Source organism: Trematomus bernacchii, unplaced genomic scaffold, assembly GCF_902827165.1.
Source record: "Trematomus bernacchii unplaced genomic scaffold, fTreBer1.1, whole genome shotgun sequence".
NCBI lineage: Eukaryota > Metazoa > Chordata > Actinopteri > Perciformes > Nototheniidae > Trematomus > Trematomus bernacchii.
In genome coordinates, this window is record NW_022987794.1 from 77,501 (window position 1) to 95,719 (window position 18,219).

The window sequence follows — 18,219 nt, forward strand, 5'->3', positions numbered from 1 at the left end:
GGCGTGAAATTCAAAAGAAAGCTTCAAACCCTCACGGGGCTGATGTCTGCAACATATTATTATTATTTAAAGTGGACCTATCATGCTATATTTAAATGATATAGTGTAGGACCATACCTATATAAGGCATATTTATACTTTTCTGTTTTCAAAATACCAAACAGATCATGCATTTTAGCCATGCCTCATTTCGCTCAATTTGACATTTTTTAGCTCTGTTTTTGTAAGGGCAGATTCTGTGAGAACAGCACCATCTACAGGCCTGGCATATGTACTACAGCGTCTCCAGCGCTTTCGAACGGCAATGGCCGTGGCTGTCTCCTCCTGATTGGTGGAGTTGGCCCAATAGCCGTAGCGCCACTGTCCTGACGTCAGGACAGTGTTCAAATCTGGATCAGTTTTTATCAGATCCGTTGCAGCCCCTTTTTTAGAGATTTGGGTATGGAGGAAAATAGAGAGGGTTGTGTTTTCTGACACTTGGTGAGTTCCCTGGAACACCGGGGACACATATTCATGTAGAAAAGACGTACAAAAGTGCATTTTGCATGATAGGTCCCCTTTAAGTATTCCAAAATGTTTTTTTTTTAACATTTCAACTTATTTGGAAAATATTCTCAAAATATTCTTAATTCTTAACTTATTTCTCAAAATATTCTGTCTTTTATTTAATTTTTTTTACATCTTAACTTTCTTTGAAAATATTCTTTAAATATTCTGTGTTTCTTCGTATAAACATTTTATCTTAATTATTTTTCTAAATATTCTGTGTTTCTTCGTATATACATTTGATCTTAATTATTTTTCTAAATATTCTGCATAAATGTGCGACTGAATGCTGATTCTAAACCCATGTTGTGTTTATATAAAAGAAGAATCTGTATAATCTCACCTTTGTGTTTCTGAGCGGAGTGGAGGTCTGATCTCCGCCCTGCAGACGGACCCTCGTCTCCTGGACCTGATCCTTGAACTGTTGCATGCTGGGAGGAAGATCTTCCTCTCCCATGGCGTCCAGGATGGAGTCTGTGAGCACGTCTTCGTCTGTCTTCGTCCTCAGGTTGGTGAAGTCTCTCTGGACGTCTCTCTGGACGTCTCTCTGCCTCTCGCTCTGCTCAGCGTCGTCCAGTCTGTCGAGCAGCGAGCTGTCCTGCAGGAGGCTGTCGTAATCCCCGAACAGATCCTCGCTGTCGCTGCAGAACAACTGAACACAAGATTCAAGGCTTTTATCATCATGTGTTCAGAGCCACAGTGGAGATATATCAATGAACATCTGAGGTCTCAGGCTCCTCCTCCAACAGAGCAACACAATAACACAGATAAAATAGTGTAAGTCAATAAAAATAAAATAGAATAGAATATAAATAGTGCAAGAATAGTCTATATACAAGTAATTGGAATATGATATATTAGATAAATAGTTGTTTACAACCAACAACAGCTGGGAATCAATACAAATAAAACGATACAAACGTCATCTTAACTTAATGCATGCACATTTTACAAAATGCAGACAACAGCATTTAAAAAAAAGAAAAAAAAGAATCATAATTATTGTTTTGATGTGAAAACAACAACATAAATAACCCTTAAAGCTGATCATCCAGCTGTTCATCTGTCCTACCTCTGCAGCAGGTTGTTGTTGTTGTTCTGCCATGATGCTGCTCAGCCTGCAGATCGGAGGACATTTCTCAGGTCCTCTCTTCCTCTCAGGTGTCATCTGTGAGCTATCGCGAGATCTCTTCCTGGACGAGACCCGTTTGATTCTGATGTCTCGTTTCTCAGCAGAATTCATCACAACAGCTGGTGCTACATGTCAATAAAACCTCAAATAAACACAAACAACTACACTAGGAACACAGCTGAGGCTCTGCTACACACACCTGTACACATTGAATACTTCAAACCTAAATTAGATAATGTTTAGATCAAGAAAAAAGCACTTTAAAGCCCATTACACGTTAGCTAGTAAAGCGGTTTTCTTACTCCTGGCAGTTTGTTCTCTGATGTGTTCCTTCCGCGACATTAACAGTCTCCTAAAACCTTTTAAATCACCTCAAACTCCGGTGAAAACGTAAAGAAAGTCTGCCAAAAAAAAGCGTTTTCTTGTATTGCTTCTGTTTTTAACGTCAACAGCTCCGCAAGAATCACGTTTGAATTTGTGAAGAACAAATCCAACGTCAGAGCAAGAGAGGAATCCCTGCGTCACTTCCGGCTTCGGTTGTCGGAGCTAGCAGCGCTAACCGGGATAGCTTCCCAAATGTAGTAATTCATCTATAGAAAACGTTCGATGAATTACCCGAAAACCAAGCTGATTACCGCCACATAGCAGACATGTGTTATCTGCTGTATTTTCTGTCACTGTATAGCCTATCTTCCTGAGAAGTACATGTTAGCAATTGGAACATTCATTCAGTTTCCGGTTGAAAAGTCACCCACAAAGGAAAGCCGATATTTAGATATTAGATTAGATATTTCACTCATATAATCATCAGCTTTTTTAAAATCTCCCTTTGTAGTTTGTATTACAAATACAAAAGTGTTTAAAAAGGTGGGTTAAATGTGAGAAAATCCATACGTAATGTTGATTACGATGGTCGTTTTCTGGGGTGATTTCTATCTTGTGCTGTTATTTTTTATCTTTGAAACGGGGGTAACATTGAATCTGTTCCTAAAATAATACAAAAATAAACGTAATATTAAATATTCATAAGCACACAAAACCATACATTTCATATTATTTTTATACTCAGCAACACAGATATATAATATGCGTAATTTGGCTCTTAACCAACAAGTAATCAGTTAAATAGGTGGTAGGAACTAATAGTTGACTCAGTGAAGAACCCGGAGTTCCCGTCTGGTGGACATCTTCCGGTCGTGTGTCAGGTCAAAATGCTCGTCCTCAGAGGTTTAACGAGAATAAGAACGGTTTTATTACAACAAGGAAACACAGGTGAGACTTTATAACACCTGTATTAAGTGTTATAATGATATAGCATTCATTAAATGTAAACTAACCGTTAATATGTGTTTATTAGGTGGAGTTAAGCTACGTGTTGCTAATGCTAATGCTAACATATGAGCTGTTGTTGATGTCATTTTATATAATAATAATCCTTTTTCTGCAGGTTTAAGAAGTCTCACAACAACCTCAAATGTAGTCCAACCAAACGAGGACAGGGTGGGTAATTTTTATTTATTTATGAATAATTATTACATCAGTAATAACAGGATTAGATTAATATATTTGTGTATTCTTTTTACAGCTCATTAAGATGGAAAACCCCTACAAAGAGCCTCAGAAAGGATGCCTGCTCTGCAATGTGACTGTAGACTTCAAGAACACTCAGGTAAATAAAGCACCTGAGTGTGTGTGTGTGTGGGTAATAAGTGAGTGTGGGTAATGAGTGTGTGTCAGTGTGTGTTTGTCAGTGTGGGTAATAAGTGCGTGTCAGTGTGGGTAATAAGTGTGTGTGTGTGTGGGTAATAAGTGTGTGTGTGTGTGTGTCAGTGTGGGTAATGTGTGTGTCAGTGTGGGTAATGTGTGTGTCAGTGTGGGTAATGTGTGTGTCAGTGTGGGTAATGAGTGTGAGTGTGGGTAATAAGTGTGTGAGTGTGGGTAATGAGTGTGTGAGTGGGTAATAAGTGTGTGTGTGAGTGTGGGTAATGAGTGTGTGTCAGTGTGGGTAATGAGTGTGTCAGTGTGTGTAGTGTGTTTAGTTAAAGGTGGGTTTACAGGAGGGTGTATATGTGTCCATGGTCCTGAACTCCTCATATATCTAGTGTCATTATTAAAAATGTCTGAGGTCTTTTCTTACACTTCAAAATGCAGAATTCTAAAGAGAGATGGACGTTTCAAATGCATTTCAAACGGGGAAAATCTGTTTAGCCACTGTGGGAATATCCACGTCTAAAGAGAGAAATATCCACGAGATCCTTCGCCACTTTTTCAACGGTATGGCGGTATATGAACATTCCCATCACACGGTCTAAAGGTCACGGCATTCGGCACTATGTGGTACAAACATCCTAACCCTGTAGCTGTGAGATCAAACTGAACATTAAGGGGGTTTATCTAGTATTTTTGAACAAGTGGAGCTCCAAAGGTCACAGGAAGTGTCTGAGTGTCGCTGTGATAATAATAATAGTAGATTGTATTTGTAAAGCACCTTTCATTGCTAAAAGTAATCCCAAAGTGCTAAACCCTGATCTGTGTGTTTCCTGTCAGCTGCTGTCTCAGTTCATCTCTCCGTACACCGGACGGATCTACGGACGCCACATCACACGTGAGAGACACCTGGATCTGGAATATCTCCTCAGTGAAGATTCAACTCTGATTTAACGCTGCTTTGTGTTTCAGGATTATGTTCCAGGAAACAGAAGGAAGTGGCCAAAGCCGTGAAGAAATCTCACGCTTTGGGTACGTCTTCCTCACGCTGACCTTTTTGAAATAGGGGTTTAGGCCCTGTTTACATGGAAACGAAAACGAAAACTAACCTTAGTCGATATCAAAAAAGTCTTCCGTCCACACAAGACCGCTGGAGGCGCTGTAGTACATATGCCGGGCCTGTAAGTGGCGCTGTACTTCCGCCACAAAATACACCAAAAGCAGCGAAGAAGACCCCCGAGCATGGTTGCCATGGTTGCCTGGTTGCCCTTCTGTTTATTCCCCGCGGTGGATTTAGCAACATGGAGTTCATGTAGTTCTCCATGTCCACTTGTTGCTGATGGTTGTGGTCGAGGAGCTGTAGAGTTTGCACTAACATCTGTAGCATGGTCAGTAGCGTCTGGAGCACGAACGCAACCCTGTGATCTGCCATTGTTGTTGTTGTTGTTGGCGAAACACATCAGCAATGACGCGGGTGACGCGGGGATGAGCAGCAGAGGTGGGGAGAGGCGTATAGGACGTACACACGGAGCCGTTCCGTCCGCCTTGGGACCCATTATCGTTTGAGGGCTCCGTTACCGCGTTTCCGTTACGGCCTCGTGTGAACGAACCGTCTATACGATAGAGAAAAGTAGCAGATACAACCCGTTCCGTCTCCGTGTAAACGGGACCTTCGACACTAGGAGCTTAAGGAGCCAGAAGAGGAGGGGTCATATTAAAGGAAAAACGTCATTAAAAAGTGGTACATTTCCATCCATTTGGATATTCTGAGATTCATTCACAAATTTAACGGGAATTTCTTTTTTACAGAAAATATATTTTAATGTTCTCAGATTAAAGTAAAGAAAAATAAATCCCTGATATTTTTGGAGAAAATTGACAAAAATAATATTATTCTGAGTCAAAGTATGTACAATTTATAAAAAAAAAACTAAAAAAAAACTTGAATATTCTGAGATTTTAGTAAAATATTTAGGAGAAAAAACTCTTTTTGAGATAAAAAAAGTGAGTTTACGAAAAACTACATTATCGTAAGAAAGGGGAAAAAAAGCGATTCAACTTGGAAATGTATGAAAACTCGAAGATGAGATTTCAACAAATTTTAAATAGTTAAAAACCTTAAATATATTGTATGTGTTTGTCTTTTCTCTGCAGGCTTCATGTCGGTCACCCACAAACACCCGGAGTTCATGAAGGACCCGCACGTCTGTGGGAGACACCTGGAGTAATGTGAAATGTGTTTATTAAAGCTGTGTGTTTGTTATCAGTCGCTCATCTGATAGGATTATTACTAATCTAAAATCAATAAATGTTGTTTTTTTTTCCCTCTAATTTGAGTTTTCTTTAAATTAAATGCAGTTTAATTTCTTCAGCTTCAACACTTAGTACTCAAACTTTAATATTGCTATTGAATTGATAGTAAAATGGTAAATGGACTGTATTTATAGCCCATTGTTTCACACGTTAGGCTCGCCTGGGCTTCTTTTGTAATTATGCTATTAAAACATGAACCTTGGTGACCGCCTGCATGGTCTGAACTAACCAAGCCTCTGATCAACAGACTTCATGCAATGCTTCATTGGATGCATGATATCAGATCAGGGTCTATGCAGGAAGTCACATGTAAAACCTTTTAAGACCCTTTCCATACATTTTAAGACCTCATCGCCACTTTGAGTTTTAACCGGTTACCTTGGCGACACACTTTACCTCACATTGACTATATTCAGTATTGATTGTCCTTCCTCCTTATCTTCCAACCATTTGGACGCAGACTTGCATTTCCCCGTAACGATGTTGTTTAACAACCGGCGTAAACGGACCTTCGCGCGCTATCAAGCAGTGAGCGTGCGATGTCCTGTTCAGATGACGTCAAACCCAACGGGATGCCATCAATAAACTCCACAGAATCACACTACACACCTACGCAATGATTACATTCAGGCAGACTGTAGAATACAACCTCTTTGGACCATTTATATACTGATTGAAAACTAGCTACAACATGTAATACCTTGGAAAATGCCCTTTAATACTTTTTAAGACCCTGCGGAGCCCCTGGAGATAATAATCTCTAACTCCTAACATCTGAATCTACTTCCAGCATGGATACATGTTCCTAAAAGACATCCATTGTTTCTTTTATACGCTTCTTGAAATATAATAAAAAAACAGTTTTTCTAGAACAGATTACAAATCGCCTGAAAATGGTACAAACACGTGGCAACATGTGGGACGAAGGTGTGGCGCTGGGCTATATCCTGCAATCTAAAGTGAAAGTTAAGCTCGCTCCATTGCGGAGATATTCCCGCGAGAGTGCGGAAAACTTAAATTTATTTATTTATTTCAAATGTGAAAATGTACCAATATACTCACGGGCCACTAGGGGGCGGGCACGGACCACACTTTGAGAAGCACTGGCTTAGTGTACTATTTGTAATTATATATATTATGCAAATTAATTGTATTTATTTAAATAGTGTTATTGTGTGTGTTGTTAGTTTCAACTGTAGACACACAAACGGCATGTTTAAATAATTAAATTAAAGACTGACACAGACTTTATCAAAAGACGACTTTATCAAATGGAAACAACTTATAAAATACATCAGATCACTTCAGGAGGGGAGGGGGGAGACCCTCCTCCGACCTGAGCTCGTTTCATTCAGGATTCACTTTCTGCGTTTCCTCTCGCTGCTCGCCGCCATCTCTCTCCTCCTCTTTCGGGAGTGTGTGTTCTCCTGAGTCTCCTCCTCACACACTGCCTCTTCCTCCTCACACACTGCCTCTTCCTCCTCGTCCTCCTCACACACTGCCTCTTCCTCCTCTTCCTCTTCCTCCTCTCCGCTGAAGGTGCGTTCAGGGACAGGAAACCCCTGCAGCGTCAGAGTTTGTGTGAGGAAGAGCGGCGAGCGCTTGAACAGAGCGCCGACGGCCTCCTGGAGACGAAGATTCCTCCTCTGGTCCTCCTCTTCCTCGCCTGGAACACAGCGTAAGACTGACTCTTCATCATGACTCAACAACAAACACAGTCACACACACAGTCACACACACAGTCACACACACACACACAGTCAAAGTCACACACAGTCACACACAGTCATAGTCACACACAGTCTCACACACAGTCACACACACAGTCATAGTCACACACAGTCACACACACAGTCATAGTCACACACAGTCTCACACACAGTCACACACACCGTCACACACACAGTCATAGTCACACACAGTCACACACACAGTCTCACACACAGTCACACACAGTCATAGTCACACACAGTCTCACACACAGTCACACACACAGTCACACACAGTCATAGTCACACACAGTCACACACACAGTCATAGTCACACAGAGTCACACACACAGTCACAGTCACACACACAGTCACACACACAGTCATAGTCACACACAGTCACACACACAGTCTCACACACAGTCATAGTCACACACAGTCACACACACAGTCTCACACACAGTCACACACACAGTCACACACAGTCATAGTCACACTCATAGTCACACAGTCACACACACAGTCATAGTCACACACAGTCACACACACAGTCTCACACAGTCATAGTCACACACAGTCACACACAGTCATAGTCACACACAGTCACACACACAGTCATAGTCACACACAGTCACACACACAGTCATAGTCACACACAGTCACACACACAGTCATAGTCACACACACAGTCATAGTCACACAGTCACACACACAGTCATAGTCACACACAGTCATAGTCACACAGTCACACACAGTCTCACACAGTCATAGTCACACACAGTCATAGTCACACACAGTCACACACACACAGTCACACACACAGTCACACACAGTGTCACACACACAGTCATAGTCACACACACAGTCTCACACACACAGTCATAGTCACACACAGTCACACACAGTCATAGTCACACACAGTCACACACAGTCACACACACAGTCATAGTCACACAGTCATAGTCACACACAGTCACACACACAGTCTCACACAGTCATAGTCACACACAGTCACACACACAGTCATAGTCACACACAGTCATAGTCACACACAGTCACACACACAGTCATGGTCACACACAGTCACAGTCACACACACAGTCACACACACAGTCTCACACACACAGTCACAGTCACACACACAGTCTCACACACAGTCATAGTCACACACAGTCACACACACAGTCTCACACACAGTCACACAGTCACACACACACACAGTCATAGTCACACACAGTCACACAGTCATAGTCACACAGTCACACACACAGTCTCACACACAGTCTCACACACAGTCATAGTCACACACAGTCACACACACACAGTCACACACACACACAGTCATAGTCACACACAGTCACACACACAGTCACACACACAGTCACACACACAGTCATAGTCACACAGTCACACACACAGTCATAGTCACACACAGTCTCACACACAGTCACACACACAGTCACACACAGTCACACACACAGTCACACACACAGTCATAGTCACACAGTCACACACACAGTCATAGTCACACAGTCTCACACACAGTCACACACACAGTCATAGTCACAGTCACACACAGTCTCACACACAGTCATAGTCACACAGTCACACACACACAGTCACACACAGTGTCACACACACAGTCATGGTCACACACAGTCACAGTCACACACACAGTCACACACACAGTCATAGTCACACACAGTCACACACACAGTCATAGTCACACAGAGTCACACACACAGTCACAGTCACACACACAGTCACACACACAGTCATAGTCACACACAGTCACACACACAGTCTCACACACAGTCACACACACAGTCATAGTCACACACAGTCACACACACAGTCTCACACACAGTCACACACACAGTCACACACAGTCATAGTCACACTCATAGTCACACAGTCACACACACAGTCATAGTCACACACAGTCACACACACAGTCTCACACAGTCATAGTCACACACAGTCACACACAGTCATAGTCACACACAGTCACACACACAGTCATAGTCACACACAGTCACACACACAGTCATAGTCACACACAGTCACACACACAGTCATAGTCACACACACAGTCATAGTCACACAGTCACACACACAGTCATAGTCACACACAGTCATAGTCACACAGTCACACACAGTCTCACACAGTCATAGTCACACACAGTCATAGTCACACACAGTCACACACACACAGTCACACACACAGTCACACACAGTGTCACACACACAGTCATAGTCACACACACAGTCTCACACACACAGTCATAGTCACACACAGTCACACACAGTCATAGTCACACACAGTCACACACAGTCACACACACAGTCATAGTCACACAGTCATAGTCACACACAGTCACACACACAGTCTCACACAGTCATAGTCACACACAGTCATAGTCACACACAGTCATAGTCACACACAGTCACACACACAGTCATGGTCACACACAGTCACAGTCACACACACAGTCACACACACAGTCTCACACACACAGTCACAGTCACACACACAGTCTCACACACAGTCATAGTCACACACAGTCACACACACAGTCTCTCACACAGTCACACACACACACAGTCATAGTCACACACAGTCACACAGTCATAGTCACACAGTCACACACACAGTCTCACACACAGTCTCACACACAGTCATAGTCACACACAGTCACACACACAGTCTCACACACAGTCACACACACAGTCACACACACACACAGTCATAGTCACACACAGTCACACACACAGTCACACACACAGTCACACACACAGTCATAGTCACACACACAGTCATAGTCACACAGTCACACACACAGTCATAGTCACACACAGTCTCACACACAGTCACACACACAGTCACACACAGTCACACACACAGTCACACACACAGTCATAGTCACACAGTCACACACACAGTCATAGTCACACAGTCTCACACACAGTCACACACACAGTCATAGTCACACAGTCACACACAGTCTCACACACAGTCATAGTCACACAGTCACACACACACAGTCACACACAGTGTCACACACACAGTCATGGTCACACACAGTCACAGTCACACACACAGTCACACACACAGTCATAGTCACACAGTCACACACACAGTCATAGTCACACACACACAGTCATAGTCACACACAGTCACACACAGTCATAGTCACACACAGTCACACACACAGTCATAGTCACACAGTCACACACACAGTCATAGTCACACACACACAGTCATAGTCACACAGTCACACACACAGTCTCACACAGTCATAGTCACACACAGTCACACACACAGTCATAGTCACACACAGTCACACACACACAGTCACACACACAGTCATGGTCACACACAGTCACAGTCAAAGTCACACACACAGTCAAAGTCACACACACAGTCAAAGTCACACACACAGTCACACACATAGTCACACACACAGTCACACACACAGTCAAAGTCACACACAGTCACGCACAGTCAAAGTCACACACACAGTCACAATCACTCACAGTCACACACAGTCACAGTCACACACACAGTCAAAGTCACACACACAGTCACACACAGAGTCACACACAGTCACACACAGAGTCACACACAGTCAGTCACACACACAGTCAGTCACACACAGTCAGTCACACACACAGTCAGTCACACACAGTCAAAGTCACACACAGTCACATAGTCACACAGTCACACATACAGTCACACACACAGTCGAAGTCACACACACAGTCACACACATAGTCACAGTCACACACATAGTCACACACACAGTCAAAGTCACACACAGTCACACACATAGTCACAGTCACACACATAGTCACACACACAGTCAAAGTCACAGTCACACACATAGTCACACAGTCACACACACAGTCACACAGTCACACACACAGTCACACATACAGTCACACACACACACACACACACACAGTCATAGTCACACACAGTCATAGTCACACAGTCACACACACAGTCATAGTCACACACACACAGTCACACACAGTCACACACACAGTCACACACACAGTCTCACACAGTCATAGTCTCACACAGTCATAGTCACACACAGTCACACACACAGTCATAGTCACACACAGTCACACACACACAGTCACACACACAGTCATGGTCACACACAGTCATAGTCACACACAGTCAAAGTCACACACACAGTCAAAGTCACACACAGTCAAAGTCACACACACAGTCAAAGTCACACACACAGTCAAAGTCACACACACAGTCACACACATAGTCACACACACAGTCAAAGTCACACACACAGTCAAAGTCACACACAAAGTCACACACACAGTCAAAGTCACACACAGTCACGCACAGTCACAGTCACACACACAGTCAAAGTCACACACACAGTCACACACAGAGTCACACACAGTCAGTCACACACAGTCAGTCACACACAGTCAGTCACACACACAGTCAGTCACACACAGTCAAAGTCACACACAGTCACATAGTCACACAGTCACACATACAGTCACACACACAGTCACACACATAGTCACACACACAGTCAAAGTCACACACATAGTCACAGTCACACACACAGTCACACACACAGTCAAAGTCACAGTCACACACATAGTCACACACACAGTCACACAGTCACAGTCACACACACAGTCACATAGTCACACAGTCACACACACAGTCACACACACACACACACACACACACACAGTCACACATACAGTCACACACACAGTCACACACACAGTCACACACATAGTCACACACACAGTCACACAGTCACAGTCACACACACAGTCACACACACAGTCACATAGTCACACAGTCACACACACAGTCACACATAGTCACACACACACACACAGTCATAGTCACACACAGTCATAGTCACACAGTCACACACAGTCACACACACAGTCACACACACAGTCTCACACAGTCATAGTCACACACAGTCACACACACAGTCATAGTCACACACAGTCACACACACAGTCATGGTCACACAGTCATAGTCACACACAGTCACACACACATTCAAAGTCACACACACAGTCAAAGTCACACACACAGTCAAAGTCACACACAGTCAAAGTCACACACACAGTCAAAGTCACACACAGTCAAAGTCACACACACAGTCACACACAGTCACACACACAGTCAAAGTCACACACAGTCAAAGTCACACAAACAGTCAAAGTCACACACACAGTCAAAGTCACACACACAGTCACACACATAGTCACACACACAGTCAAAGTCACACACAGTCACGCACAGTCACAGTCACACACACAGTCAAAGTCACACACACAGTCACACACAGAGTCACACACAGTCAGTCACACACAGTCAGTCACACACACAGTCAGTCACACACAGTCAAAGTCACACACAGTCACATAGTCACACAGTCACACACACATAGTCACACACACAGTCAAAGTCACACACACAGTCACACACATAGTCACAGTCACACACATAGTCACACACACAGTCAAAGTCACACACAGTCACACACATAGTCACAGTCACACACACAGTCACACACACAGTCACACACATAGTCACACACACAGTCACACAGTCACAGTCACACACACAGTCACATAGTCACACAGTCACACACACAGTCACACATACAGTCACACCCACACACACACACAGTCACACACATAGTCACGGTCACACACAGTCACACACACAGTCAAAGTCACACAGTCACAGTCACACACATAGTCACACACACAGTCAAAGTCACAGTCACACACATAGTCACACACACAGTCACACAGTCACACACATAGTCACACACACACACACACAATCACTCACAGTCACACACACAGTCAAAGTCACACAGTCACACTCAAAGTCACACAGTCACACACAGTCAAAGTCACACAGTCAAAGTCACACAGTCACACACACAGTCTCACAGTCACACACACAGTCAAAGTCACACAGTCACACACACAGTCAAAGTCACACAGTCAAAGTCACACAGTCAAAGTCACACAGTCACACACAGTCAAAGTCACACAGTCACACACACAGTCAAAGTCACACAGTCACACACACAGTCAAAGTCACACACAGTCAAAGTCACACAGTCAAAGTCACACAGTCACACACAGTCAAAGTCACACAGTCACACACACAGTCAAAGTCACACAGTCAAAGTCACACAGTCAAAGTCACACAGTCACACACAGTCAAAGTCACACAGTCACACACACAGTCAAAGTCACACAGTCACACACACAGTCAAAGTCACACACAGTCAAAGTCACACAGTCAAAGTCACACAGTCACACACAGTCAAAGTCACACAGTCACACACAGTCAAAGTCACACAGTCAAAGTCACACAGTCACACACACAGTCAAAGTCACACACAGTCAAAGTCACACAGTCTCACAGTCACACAGTCACACACACAGTCAAAGTCACACAGTCTCAGTCACACACACATAGACACACCGAGCATGTGATCAGGAAGGTATCACGTGACGCCTGACATGTGGAAATCAGACGTCTAACGCTATCGCGATGCGTTCAATGTCATCCTGTAAAACTACATTTCTGCTATGATCTTTTTTTTGGAATCCAACCTGTTCTTCCTGCAGCTTCACTCTTCTTCCTCCTCTCTCTGCTCCTCTTCCTCAGCGCTGACACTTCAGACTGAAGAGTCTCCAGCTGCCGCTCGCTGTCCTCCACCTCTCTGCACGCTGCCTACACACACACAATAGGAGGTTAATACACACACACACACACATACACACACAATAGGAGGTTAATACACACACACACACACACACACACACACACACACACACACACACACACACACACACACACACACACACACACACACACACACACACACACACACACACACACACACACACACACACACACACACACACACACACACACACACACACACACACACACACACACACACACACACCTGCAGCTCCTCCTGCAGAGAATCGTTCATGGCGTTCACATCGTTGACGTCTCGCAGCAGACCGTCAGAGGAGAAGAAGCTGGAGCTGGAGGAGGAGAAGAAGAAGATGTGTGAAGGTGTTCCTCAGGCTGTAGTTACCTGTGTCTCCTGATGGTGGCGCTGTATCTCAGGTGTTCAGGCTGTAGTTACCTGTGTATCTCAGGTGTTCAGGCTGTAGTTACCTGTGTCTCCTGAAGGTGGCGCTGTATCTCAGGTGTTCAGGCTGTAGTTACCTGTGTCTCCTGATGGTGGCGCTGTAGCGTTCTGATGGTCTTCCGGCAGGAAGCTTCCAGTAGCTCTGAGGCTCCTGAAGACCCAGATTGTTCACCAGCAGGGGAACACTCTGGAACACACTGAGGACACACACACACACACATTAACACACTGAGGACACACACACACACACACATTAACACACTGAGGACACACACACACACACATTAACACACTGAGGACACACACACACACACACACACACACACACACACACACACACACACACACACACACACACACACACACACACACACACACACACACACACACACACACACACACACACACACACACACACACACACACACAACACCACAACACACACACACACACACACACACACACACACACACACACACACACACACAGTATTTTGTGTTACCTGTTGCGTGAGATGTACGCGCAGTACTCGGTCCTGTGAGTACTCTCAGCACTGCTCGCTCTGTGGGGGGTCAGCAGCAGGAACAGAAGGTGGGGGTTTCTCAGCGATGCCTTCAGGGACTGGTGGACAATCCGCTCTCTGAAGCTCAGCTGCTGATCAGAGTTCCTGCGCTGCCGGTACCAGCCCAGCACGCTGTCCTGCAGGGGGCGCTCACGTGGGTTAGGGTACACCTTAGAACTCAGTCTGCAGTCACTGAGCGTTAACAAAGAGTCACATTTAGTTCATTCCAAACACAGAAGTGTTGGCATTCAAAGGGTTAACACTCTGACAATAACTGATGATTTGGTAGTGACGCTGGTGTAAAGACTATACTCAGGGAAAGTGGAAAATAATATGAATTACAAATATTTTAATGACAAATGTTCACCTCTAAAATGTGACACGTTAAAACTTTAATGTCTGACCTGCTTATTGTCCGCCAGCAGCTTCTGCACAGCGACCGAGTTCACCTCTCCTGCCCCGCTGTAGAAACTACACACACACACACACACACACACACACACACACACACACACACACACACACACACACACACACACACACACACACACACACACACACACACACACACACACACACACACACACACACACACACAGTTTTATTTATATAGCACATTTATAAATGATTTTTGGTCGAGCCAAAGTGCTGTACATATAATAAAAATACCCTACAGTAAAGACACTTTACAGCAAACAGCACAGTTTGTTCAGAATATCAGTGACAATACGACACCCTCTGTCCTTAGACCCTCTGTCCTTAGACCCTCTGTCCTTAGACCCTCACATCGTACAAGGAAACACTTCCAGAGAAACCCCACAGTTTAAAGGAACATGGGAGAAAGCTCAGGGAGAGCAACAGAGGAGGGATCCCTCTCCCAGGACGGACAGACGTGCAATAGATGCCGTGTGTAAATCGAAGAGATAATACATTTACAACATAGGTAGACCAAATGTTTGGAAATGCATGTGTCTATAATAAGAAGATGACATTTTATAAATATTAAACTAACATATATATATATATATATATATATATATATATATATATATATATATATGTACTATAGGTGTGTAATCTCTCAGGACTCACTGGTTCAGTTTGTTGCAGGCGATGTGCTTCTGTACGTCTGTTAGAATAAATAAAGAGGTTATTATTATACAGTTATAACAATCAAATGAAAGGGACAGTAAGGATGCTGTTATATTATATTAATAATGATATATTCTCACAGTAGATCTCCTGGATGTTGATCCTGTCGGCCTGAGAGTCGCTGATGGTGATCTGCTCTTCAACCCGACTCTCCCCCAGGACCAGACCCTCCTACACACACACACCATTAAACACATTAAACTACATGTTACACTTCATTTATTTAATAATCCTGCTGCTTTTATACCGGAATGAGTACTTTGTATGATATGATGTTAAGGTATCTCACACACACTCTCACACACACACATATTGTTTACATTAAGTGAGCAACAAATAGCACATTAAATTAAATATAAATGTGAAGATGATATAGGCATGTTATTGTTGTTGTTGTTGTTGTTATTGTCATAAGTTCAGCGTTTAAAAAGGGACTTATTGTACCTAATTGATCATATAATAGCAATGTTTTTCAACTACATTTTTCAGCAGACTAGAATAAAGTTATAAAAATCATCTCTTCTGCACAGAGCTGAACCTCCAGGCCGATTAATGGATAAGTAGTTTGAGATAAAACAATAAGAACAGATGAACTTAGTAGAAGCTTCACATGTTTCCAGCAGGTTCAGCAGCACATTGGGATATTATGGGATGTTCCCTCACCGCGTCAGAGTCCGTGTTCCCGTGCTGGAACATCAGAGAAGATAAAACGATCCCAGAAACACGGACCGTCGGCTCCGCCATCTTTGTTGTTGTTCTTCTTCACCGTGGTGACGTCAGGAGCGTCACTACGGGGTCATATATGCGCGGGAAAAATATTTATAACGCGATCCCGTTTAATTTATGGAAGCCCATTGGCGCAAAGAAGGGAAGAAAATGTGATTAAAATGTAGTTTTTGTGATGAAAAAACAACATTATATGAGATATTTTGATGACAAACGTTGGTAGGTAGGTAGGTAGGTAGGTAGGTAGGTAGGTAGGTAGCATAGACGTGCGGTGAGGTTCATGGCTGGTGAGGCACTGACTCACTGAGTCAGATTTACAAATATTATATTTTGACCTTAAAGGGCCCATGTCATGGCCATTTCCACTGATCATAATTACATTGTTGAGGTATACTAAAATAGATTTATACTGTGCAATTTTCCAAACTCACATTGGTTTCGCATACAGCATCTCTGTAAAGTATGTGTATTCAGCAGTATTCACTCTCTCCACTAAACGACTCGTTGGAGCTCTTGCCCCCCCCTCCCTGTGAGTCTAGTGTGCTCCGATTGGTCAGCTCGGCCACTCTGTTCTGATTAGTCAACCACCAGAGAGGCTCCGCCCGCTTTTTTCGGGGAACATCAGTGTAATAATGGCGTCGGTACAGCTGATATTTTATACGCTAACTAACCGAACTGAACCTACAACTGTTGTTATAGAAGAGTGTGACGGCCCCAGGGCCTTTGTGCAGGTGTGTTGCAGGTCTTACGGTGGGGTGGAGCTGAAGAGGCTAATCAGTGCGATCACGGACACCTCCGTAGCCGGTGCTATTAATCCCAGCGGCCCAGCGGCTCGGCGATTCTCTCCCCGACCACCTATCTCTGCATTTACCACAATAAATGTGCCGTGGTTTTGTAAACTCGTGTATGTCTCCTTGCCTTTCCGTTGTGGCCTACGAGCCGGTCATAACAAAGAGTAAGTTATTTTTACCTGTAATAAACTACTACTGTTGAGAAATCAAATCATGGTTTGCTATATATGAATGATAAGTTATAGGAGCAAATAATTCAGGGAAGAAAGGTTAGGCCTACTAAGTATTTCCATTAAACTTTATTTTTAGAAATGTACAAAATGAACATAAATATACATATATACACATGGTATATCATCCATTCCTCCCCGCATCTTGC

General features: G+C 43.6%; 3 protein-coding genes across 3 annotated transcripts in view; 1 reads left to right on the top strand and 2 right to left on the bottom strand.

Annotated features, from left to right (window-relative positions):
- The window catches only part of LOC117497814 (helicase POLQ-like), a 10,303-nt gene extending 7,568 nt beyond the window's left edge, over positions 1–2,735 (bottom strand). The window contains 3 exon segments of the mRNA XM_034149830.1: positions 890–1,198; positions 1,619–1,803; positions 1,981–2,735. Of these exon segments, the coding sequence (XP_034005721.1) occupies positions 890–1,198; positions 1,619–1,803; positions 1,981–2,020 (534 nt within the window). The 5' untranslated portion in view covers positions 2,021–2,735.
- Positions 2,736–2,809: 74 nt separating this feature from the next.
- Positions 2,810–5,710, top strand: LOC117497819 (28S ribosomal protein S18c, mitochondrial-like). The gene is made up of 6 exons (XM_034149836.1): positions 2,810–2,950; positions 3,126–3,178; positions 3,264–3,347; positions 4,226–4,283; positions 4,358–4,417; positions 5,540–5,710. Exons 1-6 carry the CDS (start codon positions 2,890–2,892, stop codon positions 5,611–5,613), a joined length of 390 nt encoding a protein of 129 aa, XP_034005727.1. The 5' UTR covers positions 2,810–2,889; the 3' UTR covers positions 5,614–5,710.
- Positions 5,711–6,942: 1,232 nt separating this feature from the next.
- On the bottom strand, positions 6,943–17,083 carry abraxas1 (abraxas 1, BRCA1 A complex subunit). Its single transcript, XM_034149837.1, has 9 exons — positions 16,987–17,083; positions 16,404–16,494; positions 16,264–16,300; positions 15,576–15,642; positions 15,112–15,308; positions 14,687–14,806; positions 14,415–14,499; positions 14,056–14,176; positions 6,943–7,364 (listed from the first exon to the last, which is right to left on the bottom strand). The coding sequence occupies exons 1-9, from the start codon at positions 17,065–17,067 to the stop codon at positions 7,057–7,059; spliced, it is 1,107 nt and encodes a 368-aa protein (XP_034005728.1). The 5' UTR covers positions 17,068–17,083; the 3' UTR covers positions 6,943–7,056.
- Between the last annotated feature and the right edge of the window lie 1,136 nt (positions 17,084–18,219).

Coding starts and splice junctions, on each gene's coding strand:
- abraxas1 (XM_034149837.1), bottom strand. CDS start 17,067: ATGGCGGAGCCGACGGTCCGTGTTTCTGGGATCGTTTTATCTTCTCTG. Junction 14,807..15,111: donor GCGTACATCTCACGCAACAG/GTAACACAAAAT, acceptor GTGTGTCCTCAG/TGTGTTCCAGAGTGTTCCCC. Junction 14,500..14,686: donor GCCACCATCAGGAGACACAG/GTAACTACAGCC, acceptor CTCCTCCTCCAG/CTCCAGCTTCTTCTCCTCTG.
- LOC117497819 (XM_034149836.1), top strand. CDS start 2,890: ATGCTCGTCCTCAGAGGTTTAACGAGAATAAGAACGGTTTTATTACAA. Junction 2,951..3,125: donor ATTACAACAAGGAAACACAG/GTGAGACTTTAT, acceptor CTTTTTCTGCAG/GTTTAAGAAGTCTCACAACA. Junction 3,348..4,225: donor TAGACTTCAAGAACACTCAG/GTAAATAAAGCA, acceptor GTTTCCTGTCAG/CTGCTGTCTCAGTTCATCTC.